General features: G+C 45.4%; 1 protein-coding gene across 1 annotated transcript; it reads left to right on the top strand.

Moving 5' to 3' along the window:
• The first annotated feature begins 1,603 nt into the window (after positions 1 to 1,603).
• Positions 1,604 to 19,393, top strand: LOC138265238 (receptor-transporting protein 3-like). Its single transcript, XM_069212810.1, has 2 exons — positions 1,604 to 1,907; positions 14,547 to 19,393. The coding sequence occupies exons 1-2, from the start codon at positions 1,777 to 1,779 to the stop codon at positions 15,124 to 15,126; spliced, it is 711 nt and encodes a 236-aa protein (XP_069068911.1). The 5' UTR covers positions 1,604 to 1,776; the 3' UTR covers positions 15,127 to 19,393.
• Positions 19,394 to 20,175: the final 782 nt, after the last annotated feature.

Below are 20,175 nucleotides of genomic sequence, written 5' to 3'. Positions count from 1 at the left end.
AAATATTTCATATTTTTGTATTTGTTTGATAAATGCTTGTTTCTGAATTTCTGTTTATTATTTTGAGGTTCAAAAAAATAAAAAATTCTTAAACCGGGCTCACCAGCTTCCACTAATGACTCAGTGGGTGGTCCTCGGATTCCAGTAATCATTCAGTTGGGGTCCCCGGGTCCCAGTAATGATAAAGTGGGGGCCCACAGGTGTCAAAAGGTTGAGAACCACTGGTCTAACGCATTGTAGGGCCGCAGTATTCCGACTCTTGAGGGCTGAGGCCATCTTGTAACATGGTCGAGCATCCCTTGAGTGCCAAGAAAGGACCTTGCTTGCTTATCTCGCTCCCTGGGAGTAACTATAAACCGCCTGTCCACTACTGACCGTGATAGTAAATTGTGTCCTATACCATGGATAATCCCTCCTATGGGCTACAGTTGGGTGTGCAATGCCTAGGTTACACTACTTTAAACATACGTATACACACACATACACCAATCAGTTAACTAGAAGGAAAGCAGTAGGGGGATAGGGGGTGTCCTTTTTAAAGTAACTGCTAGGTGCATGGCAGTCGCGGCTCGCTGGGGTTACAGGGGTTGGGGTGGCGTGCGGGAGGGGGGGCTGGAGGGGGAATATTAATAAAACTTAAAAAAAGATTTAAACACAAACTTACCTCCGCTCTGCTCCATGCCACTGCTCCTCCGTCTCATTGGCAGGTAGGCACCAGCTGCCATCCTGCCCTGCGGCCAATCCTGACGCTGCTCAGAGCATTGTTAGGCACTCCGAGGCAGACTGGGAGCCTGCCCTCTCCAGCCCGGCAACACAGTGCTGGGCTAGAGAGAGCGCAGTGCGCATGTGTGTTTGGCCGGCCAGAGACAGCCGGCCAAACATACATGCGCCCTGAGAGAATTGGCCTGTGCACTCCCCTCCATGGCAGTCACCCACAATGCCCCATTGCTTTTACTACAAAACAATTATAGGCGTCGTTTATTATCGTTTTGTAGTATAAGTTTTGCAGCTGCTGCTGGCGGGGGCGACGCCCCTCCGCTATAGAGGGAGGAACCACCACTGGTGCATGGTTGTTTCTGCTTTACGCAGCAGGACTAGGGCAGTATTCCCTGGCTGGCCAGGACATAGCCCTGTGGTGCCACAGGTCAGTATACCTCAGCCTTTGAAGACTAAAATAAGCTCCTTCCAGGCCCTTGAGTTTATGAGCCACCATGTCCAGTGTCTCAGCTTCCTATGTATACAACCTACTAGTTTTTAAAATTGGGGTCCTCCAAGGGCCGCTGTTGTCTAAAGCGCGCAAAATGCAGCGGATTTTAATAACTGTCAGCGAGTTGGTAGGACTGGTCCCTGGTTGTCCAAGTTTAAGTATCAAGTTTGTTCCCTTTCGTGGGTGGAGAGCGCAACACAGCACCACAGATGCCGGCGCCGTTTCTAGCCATGTTTTATGCCTCAGTTTGCTTCCTTGTGCAGTAAAACCTCCGCTGACATGATATGCGCCGGTGCATGGACTTTGGCCCACAGCAGGCGCACCCATGTTCTCCATTTGTGACAACAAACAATCTAGTCCCCAGGCCCCGCATGACTCGAGAAGGGCTGAGTTTCGGTTTCCTTCAGCCTGAAGCCAGCCTCCGGTACTTCTGGCTGGTCCCCTGTGGCCGCAGGGAAGACAGGCGCGCGCCCTGCTGGACTGACTTTCATCCAGGGCCACCTGCGGGCAGGCCACCCCGGCCCTTCTCCGAGGGCGCAGGGAAACGCACGGCTGCGCTCCGCACAAACATGGACCAGGAGACTTGGAACATTCTCTTCCAAAGCAAGATGGCTGACCGGGGCCACTGGACCTTGGAAGTGGACAACACTGCGCAGTCCCCACCCTGGTGGAAGCAGTACACGCTGCACGCCTCCGCCAGGTATGGGGGTTCACTGCTCAAGAAACGGGGCGTAGCTTGGTCGATAAGATCCGGGGGTGTGAGCTTCAGGTTAACCAACAGTCACACTGGCATAAGGTGGTGAAATACAGTATACGCAGGGGCACTGGCATTATGTGATTATGCGGCCACGGCGTTTTCCACATAATTATAGAACTGCCGCACTTACCACATATTCCAACATCTGCTGCATAATTTGCAGATTATACACAAAAAAATGTTTCTAGCTGAAACGGTTCAAAAGTTACTAAACATATAGCAACACATGTTGCTGCGCAACCGAAGGCCCTTTGCAAAGCTTGACTGTTGTTTATGGCTGTGTTTGGGTGTTAATCTGGTACTAATGAGGGGCAGCCAATGGTAACAAGTGTGCATATGAAAATATTATGAAGTATTACAATCTTAGAATGTGCCGCATAATTGGCCTTTTCTTGCAGCATAATTTTCTCAACCCTGCTGGGTGGTCTGGCCCTCTCCTGCTGCATAATTCCAGTGGCCCTAATTACACGACGAGCAGGACACATGAGGGGGTTAAGAGGCAGTGGAAACGGAGAGGGATGCCGATTGGTAAGGAGAATAAGGGAGAGGAATCATAATATTTTGTAAACTAACAATTTTGTAACACTTTAAAAACAGAGAGTGAGAGAGTGTTTTGTCTCTTACTATGTAAAATGTTCAGGGGAAATGTGACAGTTTCGTCACCATAGCCACAGAAAGAAACTTCGCCCAACTATTTACCATAAAATACCTTAATAAGGGAGGTGTAACAGCCCTACCAAGCCACACCCCAGTCAAGAAATGAATGTTCCTCCGCATTCCTGTCAATTTTTTTGGCTCTTAATTAATTCCATTTAGGGCTGGGTGTGCCAAAGGGATTCACGTTGCTTGACCTGATGGTACCAATTCATATAAGGGTTATTACACATGTTAAAAAATGCAAACATTCCAGAAAGATGAGACAGGAAGTGAATACTTTTTCCCAAGTAGAGATGGGCGAGCCACTGAAAGCTGAAGCCTGGCTCGGCTCGGGGTCACGTTGGAACCGTGCGGTAATAACGAACCGAGCTTTCATGTGGTCTCTGCCTCCCTCCCTCTATCCACGATGTGGCGTTTTGCTCAGTGCTGCCGACTTTGTGACTGGGGAACCAGGCTCGAGTCTCGGCGTCGGCACAAAATCCTGTGATTCTGGGCAAATCGCTAATCTCCCCATGCCTGCAAGCAATGAATGTGACAATGTGTAATGTGAATGGCCCTCATTAAAGCGCTCCAATTTGGCATTTGGGCCCAGTTCACAGTGTATTAAAAATGCACAAGAAGATGAAAACAAATCCTTAACATAAGGAAAGACAAAAAACATAGTCATTTCCTGGCTGATTTGTACAAAGTGAAACCAGAAAACCTGGATAAATCACTGCTTCACTCTTTAAATTGTGTGATCTTGGGCAAAAAAAATGTATTTCACCAAAACTCTTTTTTCTTCATTATGATGTATGAAAGCACTTTCAAACATGCGAGTTCGGAATTCCAGGCGTACAAAAACCTTTTATGCTTAAATTCATAGACTATAATGTTGCTCTACAATAATCTGGGCCCCTCACAATTGTCTTGTCTCTTAACCCCTTTGCTGCCAGGCCTTTTCCCCCTCAGGTGCCAAGCCTTTTTTTGGCTATTTGGGGCAGTTCGCGCTTAGTCCCTCATAACTTTTTGTCCACATAAGCTACCCACGCCAAATTTGCGTCCTTTTTTTCCAACGTCCTAGGGATTCTAGAGGTACCCAGACTTTGTGGGTTCCCCAGAAGGAGGCCAAGAAATTAGCCAAAATACAGTGAACATTTTGTTTCTTTCAAAAAAATGGGAAAAAGGGGCTGCAGAAGAAGGCTTGTGGTTTTTTTTCCTGAAAAGGGCATCAACAAAGGGTTTGCGGTGCTAAAATCACCAGCTTCCCAGCTTTCAGGAACAGGCAGATTTGAATCAGAAAACCCAATTTTTCAACCCAATTTTGGCATTTTACTGGGACATACCCCATTTTAAAAAAATGTTGTGCTTTCAGCCTCCTTCCAGTCAGTGACAGAAATGGGCATGAAACCAACGCTGGATCCCAGAAACCGCAACATTTCTGAAAAGTAGACAAAATTCTGAATTCAGCAAGGGGTCATTTGTCTAGATCCTACAAGGGTTTCCTACAGAAAATAACAACTGAAAAAGAAAAATATTGAAATTGAGGTGAAAAAAACATAAATTTTTCTCTACGTTTTACTCTGTAACTTGTTCCTGCAATGTCAAATTTTCGAAAGCAATATACTGTTACGTCTGCTGGACTCTTCTGGTTGCGGGGATATATAGGGCTTGTAGGTTCATCAAGAACTCTAGGTACCCAGAGCCAATAAATGACCTGCACTCTGCAGTGGGTTTTCATTCTATACCGGGTATACAGCAATTAATTTGCTGAAATATAAAGGGTAAAAAATAGCTATCAAGAAAACCTTTATATTTCCAAAATGGGCACAAGATAAGGTGTTGAGAGGCAGTGGTTATTTGCACATCTCTGAATTCCGGGGTGCCCATACTAGCATGTGAATTACAGGGCATTTCTCAAATAGACGTCTTTTTTACACACTGTCTTACATTTGGAAGGGAAAAATGCAGAGAAAGACAAGGGGCAATAATACTTGTTTTGCTATTCTATGTTACCCCAAGTCTCCCGATAAAAATGATACCTCACTTGTGTGGGTAGACCTAGCACCCGGGACAGGATATACCCCAAAACACAATGTGGACACATCACAGAAAACAGAGCTGTTTTTTGCAAAGTGCCTACCTGTAGATTTTGGCCTCTAGCTCAGCCGGCACCTAGGGAAACTACCAAACCTGTGCATTTTTGAAAACTAGAGACCTAGGGGAATCCAAGATGGGGTGACTTGTGGGGCTCTGACCAGGTTCTGTTACTCAGAATCCTTTGCAAACCTCAAAATTTGGCTAAAAAAACACATTTTCCTCATATTTCGGTGACATTAAGTTCTGGAATCTGAGAGGAGCCACAAATTTCCTTCCACCCAGCGTTCCCCCAAGTCTCCCGATAAAAATGATACCTCACTTGTGTGGGTAGTCCTAGCGCCCGCGACAGGAAATGTCCCAAAACATAAAGTGGGCACATCCCATTTTTTGACAGAAGACAGAGCTGTTTTTTGCAAAGTGCCTACCTGTAGATTTTGGCCTCTAGCTCAGCCGGCACCTAGGGAAACCTACCAAACCTGTGCATTTTTGAAAACTAGAGACCTAGGGGAATCCAAGATGGGGTGACTTGTGGGGCTCTGACCAGGTTCTGTTACCCAGAATCCTTTGCAAACCTCAAAATGTGGCTAAAGAAACACGTTTTCCTCACATTTCGGTGACAGAAAGTTCTGGAATCTGAGAGGAGCCACAAATTTCCTTCCACCCAGCGTTCCCCAAGTCTCCCGGTAAAAATGATACCTTATTTGTGTGGGTGGGCCAGGTGCCTGCAACAGAATAAGGCCCAAAACTTGTAGAGATAGAGGGGCTAGCACAGCGAGTTTATAAGGACATATTCTTTTATACATCTTTAGACTGACTCTGCTTTGGGGACCCACATAAGTGAGGTGTCATTTTACTTGGGAGACTGAGGGGAACACTGGGGAGTAGGAATTTTGTGCTGGAGCGGTGATCGTACAAACAAAAGTCAGGAAAATATGCTTTTTTAAGCAAATTTTGTGGTTTGCAGAGGCGTCTGGGTAAGAAAATGTTGGGGGATCCACGCAAGCCACATCTCCCTGCACTCCTTGGGGTGTCTAGTTTTAAAAAATGTCTGGGTTTGGTAGGTTTCCCTAGATGAAGGCCGCACCCAGGACCAAAAACACAGGTGGCCCCTCCCCCCAAAACACAGGTAGTTTTGTAATATATCATTTTGATGTGTCCACATACGTCTGTGATGTGCCAAACACTAAAATTGTGAAAAGAAACGCACTTAGGTTATGTGAAAAAGACCCCTCACCCACCAACCAAGTTGGTGGCATGCTTCATCATCGGGGTCCCACCTGAGACACCTAGCGTGTCTCAAGTGTGCTGCGACGCCTGATTACAGTGGAGCAGGTTTTGTCATTTGTACCACACATACTAGTTGGATTTGGCACGAGGGTGAGTGATGGTTCAGTAGATCAAATTTTATTAACAAGAGATTTCACAAAAGTGAAATGCACTGGTAATAACTGAAAGGCCAAAAAACTGAACCAAAGACTCACAGCTCGTGAGCTGTAAAGCCACAACAAGGCACCAACCGCTTTACAGTCCATTCACACACCTTTCATACATGACATGCACAAGACCATTCACGCCGCCAGCCACGGGCCCAGCACATTACAAGACTCGCATCCACAGACAGCGCCAGTCAAGGGCCCATCACTTTCATACGCCCACATACCTGATACAGCAATCACACCAGCTGATGAGTGTGTGGACTGGCGTTTGGCTGGCACCGCCAGCCAAGCACCTTCCCACCCACAGCACCAGCCAAGCCCCACGCACACCGCCAGCCAAGCGCCACCCCACCCACACCGCCAGCCAAGCGCCACCCCACGCACACCGCCAGCCAAGCGCCACCCCACGCACACCGCCAGCCAAGCCCCACGCACACCGCCAGCCAAGCGCCACCCCACCCACACTGCCAGCCAAGCGCAATCCCACCCACCCACACCGCCAGCCAAGCGCCAGCCCACGCACACCGCCAGCCAAGCGCCACCCCACGCACACCGCCAGCCAAGCGCCACCCTACACATACCATCCCTTTTTTTTTGTTTTTAAACAACAAAGAAACCACTTATCATAAATAAGTACAAAACTACAAACACAAAAGCTCTAACTGAATACATGACTAATGCCAACCGTGAAACCGAACACATAAAAATATAAAACAGCAGTTTACGCTCACGGAATTTCCCAATAATTCTTCTGTGTGTGGTAGCTCCTGAAACAGCCACCCTCACACAGCCCAGGCTTTGAAGGACAATCAGGGCAGTACATCCTAGTCTCCTTCCTGATACCTCTTCGAGCACAGACTCTACATCTCTTTGCAAGAAAGTTTTTTTTGGCCGTGGGAGGAATGTGCTCAGCAAAGTGACGATCTTTCAATCTAGCCACATCCTCCACCACTGCTTCTCTAGGAACTCTTCCCTGTTCCAGCACAACAAGGCTAGCTATGATAGACTCCTGAAATTTCACAAATGTCATCCTTGACTCTGGAGAACTATCCTTGAACACAACAAAAGCATTAAAAGTTGCCAAGTGGAACAACTGAACCGCTAATTTCTTATACCACACATAAGACTTACGAGCAGCAGTGTAAGGTTCTAACCTCTGATCTACTCTATCAACACCACCCATGTGCTTATTATAGTCTAAAATGCACACAGGTTTGCGCACTTCGGCAACCTGGCCCCAAACAGCCACAGGTGAAGTACTCTCATCATGGATGGTGCTTAGCATGTACACATCCCTCTTGTCTACAAATTTCAGAGCTAGCAGCTCACCATTCCGAAAGGCACTGCACTGTCCCTTCTCAAGTTTTTTACAGACAAGCTCTCTTGGATAGCCTTTCCGAATAGAGCGGATTGTGCCACAAGCAACAGTGTCCACTCTGAACAACTCCTTGAACAATTGAACTCCAGTGTAGAAGTTATCTACATATAAATGGTGACCTTTGTTCAACAGTTGTCTACCAAGTTCCCACACAATTTTCTCACTAACTCCAAAAGTGGGTGGACAACCAGGGGGTTCAATATTGGAATCCCTACCAGTGTAGACCCGGAAATTATAAACATATCCTGTACTACTTTCTGACAGCATATACAATTTAATTCCATACCGTGCCCTCTTGCTAGGAATGTACTGCCTAAAAACCAAACGACCCTTGAACAGGACCAAAGACTCATCTACAGATATTTCTTTCCCTGGAACATAGATCTCTGAAAACCGATCTACCAAATGATCAAGGACAGGTCTAATCTTAAAAAGACGGTCAGAATCAGGATGATCTCGTGGCAAGGCTAAAGCATTATCTACAAAATGCAACATCCGAAGAAGAAGCTCATACCAGTTACGACTCATGATGGCAGGAAATAAAGCAGTTGCCATCAAGGGACTTGTAGACCAATATGAAGACAGCGATGGCTTCCTTATCAGCCCCATCAAAAAAGTTAAACCCAGGAACTTTTTCAACTCTTCCAGATTTGTGGGAATCCACCGGCTAGCTCTAGAGTGTGGCCTAAGTCTGGCAGCGTTGTCCCTCAAAAACTGCTCTGCATACAAATTAGTCTGCTCAACAATCTCTTCCAAAAATATATCGTCCATAAACAACTCAAAAAAGTTGACGGGCAAAAAGGTTTCCGTATTAACTCGACACCCTGGAAAACCAGTAAACGCAGGCAACTGTGGCTGCTCCATGTTTGGTGCAACCAACGTGTCAGGTCGTCCAATGGGAAGCCTTTCAGCCGCTGGCTCCTGCACCATTGGCACATCACTGTCCTCCTCTAAAACAGGCCCTTCATCAGCACTGAGAGTGGCTTCATCATCAGATGATTCATCTCTGACAGAAAATTCACTTCCAGAATCCTGCACTTTCTCCTCTGCCTCAGATGCAGAGTCAGTCTCATATTCATGGTCAGAAGATGACTCAAAAAGCACACCAACAACCTGCTGAGCGGTCATCCTACGGCTAGCCATGATCCTTCCTACAAAAATTATTTGGACAAATACACCACCAACAACCAGCACTGTGTAAGATAAGTAACAAAGTGTAGCTTTATCACTAAGAGTTATAAACTCAAAAACTATACTGCTCACTTGCCTGAAAAAGCTTGACTCACCAGCAACTACTCTGCACAGCCACAGCAATCACCAATGATATCCCATTAAAAAGAGAAAAAAAAAAAAAGCAAATTAGACATAAGACAACACAATAATCACTGTGCATAAATCTAAGGACAATTTCACACACAATCCTGCATTCAGTACACCACCTACAAACATGTCATTCATGCATGGCAACAATACTCACTTGGAGTAAATTTATTTACTTACCTAAAACATGCAACTACGCAAACCGCAGTACAACTACTGCCAAAACTGCAACAAGCCACAGCAAAGTCAGCAAAAGCTTTGAACTAGAACAACAAGGAGAAAAACTGTTATTATCATAAAAGCAAATACTTCGCCAGTTGACAAACACTCCGCCACCTACCATTTTTTAATTTTCCCTTGTGTCTAGTGTTCTCTGCTTGGGGGAAGATGGGCCTAAAAAAAAATAGGCCAATCTACCCCCAAGGGGGGTGGGGGGGGGGGAAGAAATCGCCCAGATTACATTGCACCCTTTGGGGGGGGCGACCCTTGCCCAAGGGGCCACACCCCCACACAAAGCGCACACACACACACATATAGTATCCCTGGCGCTATGGGGATTCTGCCCCCCTTGGGGGCAGAAAGGAGGAAAAAAATAGGCCTACTGCCCCCAAGGGGGGCAGAACTGCCCAATAATACATATGGGCCCCGGGGGCGACCCTTGCCCAAGGGGCTGCTCCCCAACAGAAAAAAAAAACAACAATAAAATCCCTGGTGTCTAGTGGCTTTCTGCCCCCCTTGGGGGCAGATCGGCCTAAAAATAAGGCCAATCTGCCCCCAAGGGGGGCAGAAATGCCGATAAATACATTGGCCCCCAAGGGGAGCGACCCTTGCCCAAGGGGCCACACCCCCACACAAAGCACACATACACACATATAATATCCCTGGCGCTATTGGGATTCTGCCCCCCTTGGGGGCAGAAAGGCCTAAAAAAATAGGCCAATCTGCCCCCAAGGGGGGCAGAACTGCCCAATAATACAAATGGGCCCCTGGGGGCGACCCTTGCCCAAGGGGCCGCCCCCCAACACAAATAAAAAAAACAACAATAAAATCCCTGGTGTCTAGTGGCTTTCTGCCCCCCTTGGGGGCAGATTGGCCTAAAAATACAGCCAATCTGCCCCCAAGGGGGGCAGAAACGATGAAAAATACATGTGCCCCCAAAGGGGAGCAATCCTTGCCCGAGAAGTCGCTCCCCCACACTATAAACACACAACCATAGACAAATCCCTGGTGTCTAGTGGGCATTCCTGCTGCCCGATCGCATCGCGATCGGGCAGCAGGAATGCTCAAAGAGACATCGAGGGAAAGGAAAACCCTTTCCTTTCCCTCGATGCCTCTTTCAGAGGCATCCCCCCGCACGAAGGTGAAAAACTCACCTTCTCCCTTAGACGCGCTGGAAGCAAATGGCTTCCAGCGCGTCTTTCCCCCTTTCATGAAATCAGCGCGCGATTGGGGGTGGGGGGAAGGGGGTGAAAGGGGAAGGGATTCCCCTTTCAGCCCTGGCCTGGGGGAGTGGGGGGGGCGGCCGCTTCCCCCGACTGTCCAGTCCCAGGACGTAATGGTTACGTCCATGGCGCCACACGGGCGCTGCCATGGACGTAACCATTACGTCTGTGGCGGGGAAGGGGTTAAAGCACTAATCGTTTATGTTTAAAACCTATCACTTGTATTAAGTACTAGACAGTGCAGCGTTATCATGTGGTTTGTTAATGTCAGAGCTTCACCTGTTATGAAAATAACATGCTTGAATTTGGAAGTGCCTTTATCGTCTCTTAGGTGATGTTTGTGGTGTGATTTACAAAGCAATCATTTTGAGGGCTCGGCTCGTGCACATGCTCTAAGATTCCAGCTAGACCCTTGGCTCGGCCCTGGCTCGCCTCTCCCTGTAAACTTCTTGGTTCGCCCACCTCTATTCCGAAGTAGCTCACAGACAAAGGTGTAGCACTGATGTTGCATCATTCCACCTCTACAAAGGGCCAGCCCTCGATTTGAGTTCACTGAAAAAATAAAAATAAAAATAAATAAATCAAATTTTAAAAAATGCGCTCTCAACGCGCGCTGACAGTCACTGCAAGTTAGCGCCGGCTCCGAGACACAAAATTGCATTTTAATTCTGGGTCGCACAGTATAGAAAATACTTGGCAGATTCTGGGTGCAGTATTTCGACTCCCAGTATTATGATATATCTTAATATTACTGTGCGCGTGCGTTGACAGGAAGTTGTCATAAAGCCAGGAGGTGGAACTGCTCCATGTTGGAGAGACAGAGTGGCTTGGGAAACCTTCCAGTATACATCAAAGACTGCTAACATTTTGGCCTTGTTTATGTTGCTTCTTTTGAGTTCAGAATTTATTTCGCTGCAGATAGAGCACGTCCTAAAAAGCAGAAGTGGGGCAACTAACCAAGTTAGGCAGTATGCAAGTGACATGATGGCACGTGACAGCGCGTGGCATCACAGGAAGTGTCATTAGAGCAAGTGGCATCAAAACCCATGACCTCACAGGAAGTGACATCACAAGAAGTGACATCAGTTCTTAACACCTCACACATAAGTTTAGCACGTCTATCATGAGTATATTTGAAAGTATTATGAGATTTAAGGAAAGAGGTTTTGCGCTGTAGTTGCACCAAAAAAGTGATGCAACCCAGACGGGAAATCTAAGGACCAACTTATACCGTTAGGGCCTGATTTATCTTAGTATTGCATTGCCTTTATGTCATATGGTGATGCAAAGGCAATAAGCCCCCATCACCTGAACGCTGGTGTTCAGAACAAAAGCAGACCACGTGCAGGCCTTGCTGAATGTTCCCCAGTGTCTGAAAATTACACGGCAACACGTTTAGCATACTTCAGTGGGGTCCAACTTCTTTGCAGGGTGGACAACGTCCAACCTGTGAAAATAGAGGGAGAATGCTGTCTACCCGCGTGCACCCCGACTTGTGCCCTGGGTGCAGACCCCAACATCTGGACAATTTGGCCCCTGTAAGACTATAAGGTTACATTTACAAACTCACAGGTGAGGAGAAGGAGCAAGCTTGAGGCTCCAAGCTAGGAAGGCCCAAGGAAGATCTCATGGGGCTTGTCCTCCACAGGACAAGTGTGTAACTTTGATTAAAATATGCTGCAAGATCAGTGGTAAACTCTGGTCTTCATATCTATGAGATGATGGGGATAACATAAAAAGTACAACAACTTGAAACACCTGGTGCCCTCTCCAACCAGGAGAGCCGGGCACTGGAGGGTTTCTGCACCAGGACTGTCCAAACCTGGAGCAAAAGTGTAAGCCCATTATTAACCTCACGAGCCTGCAGGGGCTGAAGGAGGAGCTGATAGTGGAGAGGTTGAAGACACAAAAGGATGTGGCAAGGGTAGGGTGCACCTTCATCACACAAGCTTCAGTGCCAATGTGAATGTCAGTATCATTCTCAGGCTCCATGGTACAGATGCTGCAAAGTGCAGTAAGTCGTGCATCAAGTGGTGATTTGCTGATGCTGCAGCCAATGCCGGTGAAGTCCATACATTTGCCTCGAGGGTCCACAAATCATGAAGTGCCAGTGTTCCACAACAGCTCATACTGCAAGCGGTTCTTGAGAGCTCAAAACTGGTTGTTACAGAACCTGCTCCGAGCCATTACCTATAACCAAGGTCTATCTGGAATGGTTCAACTAGACACCAGCTCATTTGTGGTTGCATGTGACTATGCAAGGTGAGGGAGAGAGGCCTTCTGCAAGCCATGCACCAGGCCACCTGTGCCCACAGCTTCCACTGCCACCTTGACTGGTACCACCAGGCCTCACTTGCCCTGTTGCCACAACCTCAGCCACCTGTAGTGGAGTTGTCACCCATTGCCACTTCCTCTCTGGCCATGACTCCTGCCACATCCACCGCCTTACCGGCCACTGACCACAACACCCTGACCACTGTACCAGCAGCTGTGCGGTGTCTGCAGGCCAGTCAGCATGAGAGAGGGGAATAAGGGGGAAGAGGATGAGAAGGGAGAAAATGGACCACTCTGAGAAGATGGGGCTGGTACTGAGGCCTGGGGCCCTGACTCTCGCCACCGGGCTGAGGCTGCTGCATCACCTGAAGCAACTCAACACCCCTGGAGCAATACAGCACAATCCTTGGTGAAGCTGGAGGAGCGCGTTGCTGCTATGAAATCAAGGCAGGTCTCACTCCTAGGGAACTCTGAAGAGTCAACAGCCTACACCCATAAGATCTGTAAGGACAGAGCAGACATCAGTGTTCTGACATAATACTCCTGTATCTGCACAACCTCACCATTTACTTGTGCCATTAATGGATATAATCAACTATTTAATTCCTGATTGTACATCCCCTTAGTTCCCTCAGGTTGTCAGTGGAGTGTAATAGGGAATTGGGACATGCTTAGGGTCATTTCAAAGTTAGGCAGAGTCTTTATCAGGTGAGAGCTTGGATACACCACAGCAAGCCCCAAATATAATGTTGATATTCAGGTGTGTTAGGTGTGAGGCGAGTGCCCACATTGGTCCATCCCCACACAATCCTAAATGACACACTAGAGTCCTTTCTTGTGTCACTTATTTCCTATCCTCTGAGGGGACGGGCTTGGGGTTCTCATCTGCTATCCATGTTCAGAGGCGGGGGTACTTCTTGGAGTATAGTGCTCTGCTGTTCCTCAGGTGCATGGTGTCATGGGTGGATCCCGCAGTGTGTGAACCCTCGGTCTGCATCATACACATTCTGCGTGGTGAAGATATGTTGCTTTTTTCTGTTTCTATAGATTTCCTCAGTGACCCAGAGAGCTGCAGCTCACACAGTGCAGGCTATTTCCCTAGTGACATTAGGTGAACCCCCAAATGCCATGAACATGGCTTGGAAAGCATTCACTGTCTGGTGGTGTGTAGGACAAACAATGATGTTGGGGAGTAGGGAAAAGTAGGCAATCTTTACCTGGTTCAGCATCGAACATAAAGTTGGCTATGACACGGCCTGCGGGTGACCAGCTCAGCTATGATGTCCGCCACTGGAAACAAGGCATCACAGCCTGTAGTTCAATGGGGCGGGGGCACTTCTAATGCCAATGTTGGCCTCTTGTGCAGCCCCACTGGCACCGAGAAGCTGCAGGATGGTGTCCAAACCCCCTAACTAACCCTCTACAGCTTGCCCCTTTGAAGAAGTTTAAAACTTTAAAGACATTTTAGTTTGGGAAAGTCTAGCTAAGTTCATTTAAGTAAGGAGTTGTGGTGAGTCCAGTAAAGTCCCCAGATGAACCCTGGTAGAATGTGTCATCAAGGCACCAGTTAGCAGAGCAAATACTAATTAAAACAGATTTTTGGGGCTCACCCGTTTGCCAGCTGCCACCATTCAAGAATTTGGATGGGGCCTTGTTCCCTAGGAGAGATGGGTTTTGTAGGTTCACTTGACATTTACTCTTTACAGGGCATTCAAGTAGACAGGCCCATCCCATAATCGAATGCACGGGTCTCATGGCAACAGAGAGATAGGTTTATAGAAGCATACAAGCTCCACAGTAAAAAGTGGTGTGGTGCTGCTGTCCTATTGCATGACTTTATTTGAAAAACAACAACAATGTTAAGTAACTGTTTGGCCTAAAAGGGTCACAACTAATATTATATTTTCAGGTCTCTCATGGACACCCTCATGTGTTCCACAAATGATGTGAATGTCAAAATATACCTTGTGTAATATTTTTGCCTTCTTACCTCTAGGTTCAAGTGCTCCGTCTGTGGCCGAAGGTGGGAATCATCCAAAGTGCGCATGATCTTCCATATCAAGAAGGCCAGCCGTCGAAAGCCTCAGGGCTGTGTGAAAATGCAGATCTTCAAACAGGGATGCCAGAGATGTAATGTGGCCATTTTGGAAGATCCTGAGTTCATCATTGAGAATATAGATGCAGCTGTTGACCGCCTGGTGATGAGAATACGCAAGGTGTGCTATGGAGAGGATGTGTCCGATCGACTGATCCCTGATTTCATCACTAGTGGGAGCAATGAAGGACCCCATGACAGTGCACACTGCGAAGCTTGCAGACTGGGGCTCTGTAACCAGAGAGCCCCAGCCAAGAACCAGAAAGCACCAATAGTAAATCGAGTGAGAAGTTCCTATGAGGAGTGGGATGCTCTGATGGTGCGGGGCTATGGACATATGCGTGATGACAGCCTACAACCATTAATTGAGCAAAATGACAGGATCAGGGAAAAGCCACGCTACAAACTTAGAGGAACAAACCACCCAAGCTTTAGAACGGAGCCGGTGGAGGAGAGTTGTTGCCCTTGCATTCTGCTCTGAATAAGTGCAGGTCTTCTATCTCTCGTCACTTTCAGAAGACACCGGGGTAAACATGCCCTGCATCAGCTTTTAGTTGACTCTTTAAAATAAATGGTGATAGGTAGTGGACAGGTGATCTTAATATAATCAGTTCAATTGACTGATCTGTACGGTTCACACTCTAATTGGACACAATCAGGGAAAATCCTTTTTTTATCAAAACCCCATATTCATTTTACATTTCTTTTGCATTCATAAAATCTAATTTTAAATACTTATTTATAGATGTTTAACACGTCAAAAGTTTTTGGGAAGTTTACATTCCAAAATGTGATAGAAAGTGTAATCTTTCAATTTCTACCCCTCCATATACCTAGAAGCATTTTTAGTGGGGCCATGATACTGTGCCTTGCCACAGCCCACAACGTCCTAAAATGTGAGAAAATATTTATTTAAAAGATCTGCTTACAGGTGAACTGTGAGGCACATCCCATCAATTCTACACTGGAATACTTTGATAGCCCCTGAAGGCAATAGTGAAATAGAGGGTAAATAGTGTTACATTTTGGGATTCTCCTACAATGTTCCAAAGTACCTCTTTCCGTTTCTCGGGGTTTCATTTAGAACATTCTTCCCTAAGATCAATTCTACTGTATCAGGACATGTGGTCCGAAGACTAGCCAATCACAATTCTGACAACAAAGGCTCTAACCTGTAGGGAGTGCTGATTTTGGTTCAGCAATTTGATTGCTTAAAAGGCTACTTTGTCATTCTTTTTTAATATAGCTTTATTATTTTGTTCACAATTTAACAAAAAATGAAGGAGTCCATTAATATAACTATTTGTTTAATAGACGACATACCTAAACAGAGTGCCATTTTCTCTAACTTCATTGCTATGGTAATTGTAAAAATAAGGCATTCACATTCAAATAAAGGGACCAGTCATATACAAAGTTGTGTTTGAATGGTATGTTAACAGAAGTATCAAGATACTCAAACATAAACGAAAAAGTAGAATGGCACTGATTTGGGTCTCCTCTTCCCTTCTCCCCCTCCCCTGAGTCCTCCCCAACACCCACGACCCCCCAAAGGTGGTAGGGCCCCCTCCCCACCCACTCCCCCGTCCTCCATAGGCCACCCTAAACTCCCCCCACCCCACCACTCACGCACGCACACATCTCTCACACACATACACGCGCACATACAAGCACACATGCACACATACATACACGTAACATCCCCACTACACAAATCACACCCCCGCAAACATACACGCACCCACACACCCCCTCTAAACAGTCATACCCCCATTCACGCACAAACCACACAACACCCCCACCCCTCTCCCCTGTCGGACGATCACCTTACCTGCTTTGGTGGTTCTCCATGAGGGAAGGGGATCCATGGGGTCTGCTCCGCCACCAGAACCCCCTCACCAGAATACTGCCACGCCGAACACTGGTACGTAATTCGGTGGGCGGTGTTCTGATGAAGTGGCAGTGACGGAGGAGCAGCCTCCACTACACCGCCGACTGCCAGTATGGCTGCTGGCGGCTCTCCGTCCAAATAATGGCGGCGGGTCACCACCAATCATAATCTGGTTGGGCGAACCCCGCCAACACTGGCGGTCTTCTGTCCGGCAGAACCTCAGTGGTTTTTAAAAAAGACCGCTGAGGTCGAAATGAGGGCCTGAGTGTTCTATTATATGATGACTGACCTCAGTGCCGCCAGGAAATGAACAGTAATCCTTGTAGCACAGACTAATGTATTCCTAATGTGATAATTTATTAAGAATGGTTCTTTCTGCAAGTTATAGAAAAGGAAACCTGCTAATAATCCTACCGATATTTAAGAAATGAACGATAAGTAAGCCTCCTAAATCCACATTGTTAGCACTAATGTTATTGCATAAGACGTTATAACGAGTCTGCTCCCTTGCTGCCGGGCCCAATACAGGCTGCAAATAAGGAATGAAATGGGCAGGTCTTCAAATTAAACTTGTTTCAAATATAAAACCACAGATAGAATCTGCTACTTCCAGTTTAACATTTTGTTAATATATTTAATTGCAAGGTTCCCACCTATGGATTTATCAAGTGAAACAACATTGATAAAACCAGAGATCTTAGGTAACGCATTCCAGTATTTAATAATGAGAACTGGTGATTTTTAAAGTTTTAGACTCTTTCATTTTTTATCCATGCTGAGATGTTGCTTTTGTCAAGATGGTGATTGGGCATCCTCATTCAAATTCTACATGACCATCGTCACAAAGCCATAATGTTATGTTTTAAAGCTTTAAAGGTCATTAATTTTGAACTAGTCCAGGAAAACCAAACCCCCCATTGCATACTTCAGATTTAAAGGTGTTTCTTGGAAATCTAGTCTTTTCCTTTCATACCCAGAGAAGAGATCCATATACAGTAGGAACTTTTTTGACAGATTTTCAAAGTATTAAGGAAAATCCTAAATAAATCCAATATTTTGAGATACTTATATTTGTAACATTAATATTGTCCCATAAGCCAACCTTTAAAAGAGACAGCAGGTCACACCTCTTCTTTTTGTTTGTTAGAACCTCGGTACGACGTATAATTTTGTTCTTAGCCAAATCCTTATTTTAATACTAGAATTGCATAATTTTTCATTAACCACTTTAAACGCAATGTTTATTCACAATGTTTAAAACACTGCAATTTTTTCACATTCCAGTTATCTACACATTCCTTTTATAGCCAGTGATGTCAATAGTCTGTCAGGCAAGACACCACTTCCGGGTCATAACAGGCCAGCCGCAGCATTAGGTAAAATGTTATGTTCCTTTCCAAGAGACACCAGGAACACTTGTATCTTGATGTAAATCAGCTACAAGAGTTTCAATTACAAGATCAGACAACATAGGGAAAAGAGGCCAACCCTGTCTTTCACCTTTATCTGAAAAAAATGAAATTGGATGGTGGACCGTTGGTTGTGACTTGTGCGTTAGCTCCTGAATATTGTGTCTAAATAAAATTCAGAAAAGATTGAGCACAACACAAACTTTTTAAAGGGGACATTACAGGAAAAAAACACCATCCATGACTAGAAGCTTTTACTCCATCAAGAACAATAGCCTCTGTGTGAGTGCCTCTAAGTCTAATTAAATAAAGTATGTTAATGAGAGATTTTATGTTTACCCCTTGTTGGAACCACATGTTAAGGTATCACCCAAGGAAGGTAAGATACACTTGGGGCACGTCGGTCATTCCCTTATAAATACTTGTAAGAATTCAAAAGTTTATGTTCAATAGAAAAATATGTCTGGATTCTTTTTTTACAATCTGGGTTCCTTTATTTGGATTCCTAATCAATTAGCTGAATGTGTGCATGAAATGTTTCTTACCTCAGCTGCTACAAGTTCATGAAATAAACTTGAGAACATTCTCTTCCACATGTTGATATTATATATTTAGGATGTTCCAAATTTATGAAAACTGTGTAGTCTATGACAGTTTTACTGTGTTTTAAAACAATGTCCTCATTATGTTGTCTAACTTACATTGTTAAATATTTTAATCTATATTTTGATAAATTATCTTTGAATGGAGTCGTTGATAAGGTATTCAGACGTTTCCAGAGAATTCACCCACACCTTTCCTAATCAAGGACACCCCAGCAGTCTCAGACTATTGTTGTTCAATGTATGCAATAGCACACTTGAGTAAACTGTGAGAATGACACAATTCAATGCAATGCTAATGTGAGAAAATCCTCAAGTGTATTCTGGGGTGAAATATTGCTTCTTGCTTCCTCAGTGGTATAAACACCGCAAACGGTGCATTTGTGTAGAGATGTATGAAAGCCGTTGCATAAAGTCCTGTAAAAGGATGTGCTTTTCCCTGTACCCAAGAACCCTTAATCCCAGCTTTGGAATGTGAACCTATGGCAAATTCCATGTAGAGATTTACTATGGTGTTTGTACTTAGGATTTGTATGCCTTACTGCTAAACCTTGTCATGTTTCTGGTATTTTGCCAACCAATTTCATATACAAACTTTGACTTTTGTCTGTCATTCTTATGGAGAAATTTAAGTCCTGAATATTGAACTTTCTCTAAAGGTGTTAGAAAAAGGTCCAATCGGAAAGCACCAACGTCCATATCAGGAGTGCATCGCTCCTGGTCCTAGCTGTTGGTGTGCTTTGGTATGATTATTTAACACAGGGTTGTGCGCTGACACCCATACTCCAAATTTAGAGATGTTTGCTGCCCCAGCAGGCATTTCTCACATTAGTAGTAACAGGCATCACAGACGTACCTTTCAATGTATTGAAAATATGCTGCATGGTGCACTCAACATGACAGAATCATATGGCACACTTTCAATTTCTTTTTTAGTTTTCTTAAAGAAAATACCAAAGCAGGATTTTTTTTCGAAAATAAAAAAAAGCAATGGCTTTCTCGCCCTGCAAGTTTTATTCTGTGGTGTGGGGAGGGTCCTTGAAATTATTCTTTCACTTACCGTCACATTTTGGATGATGGTAAGCAAAAGTAAAAACATGCCATTTGTTTGCTCACTCTAAATAGGGCGAACGGGCCAACGGCAAGATCTACAGTGGCCCTTACTCTGTTCGTTGGGCCGTCGGAGGTGTATGTCGTCAGCGTAGACAGAATATTCTCTGCAGCTGATAAACTGAAGATCCACTCAACTTTACACGAAGCAGGTCATCAAACAAGTTTGACACCAGTATAGCCCCCCAATTCCTGGGTACAAAATGTCAAACAACACAAAATTAGAAAAAGAGGAGTAGTGAGACACTGTTTGCTACTCAACAATGACACCACAAATTGTCACTGGACACTCATTAGTTTTGCGAAAGTTAATTATGTATTTTTATGCAATTAGTAATTATGCTGCAACACTTTCACCAAAAGATCAAGCATAATATACAAATTACTTAACAAAGCATAATCTAACGCATCTCATAGCGTGTCCGATTCCATAGGCTCCTTCCAGGGCTGTCGATACGTTTCAGCCTCTGCTTATTAAGGCCTCATCAGGATGAGGGAAGCCAAGAATGGTCCTCAGT

Source organism: Pleurodeles waltl, chromosome 11, assembly GCF_031143425.1.
Source record: "Pleurodeles waltl isolate 20211129_DDA chromosome 11, aPleWal1.hap1.20221129, whole genome shotgun sequence".
In the NCBI taxonomy this organism is placed as follows: domain Eukaryota; kingdom Metazoa; phylum Chordata; class Amphibia; order Caudata; family Salamandridae; genus Pleurodeles; species Pleurodeles waltl.
Note: the sequence above shows the minus strand (reverse complement) of the source record. Positions and strands in the feature narration are given on the sequence as shown.

Bases quoted from the DNA above. Each gene is read 5' to 3' on its own strand.
- LOC138265238 (XM_069212810.1), top strand. From the start codon at position 1,777: ATGGACCAGGAGACTTGGAACATTCTCTTCCAAAGCAAGATGGCTGAC. The intron at 1,908-14,546 runs GTATGGGGGTTC...TCTTACCTCTAG, and splicing joins ACGCTGCACGCCTCCGCCAG to GTTCAAGTGCTCCGTCTGTG.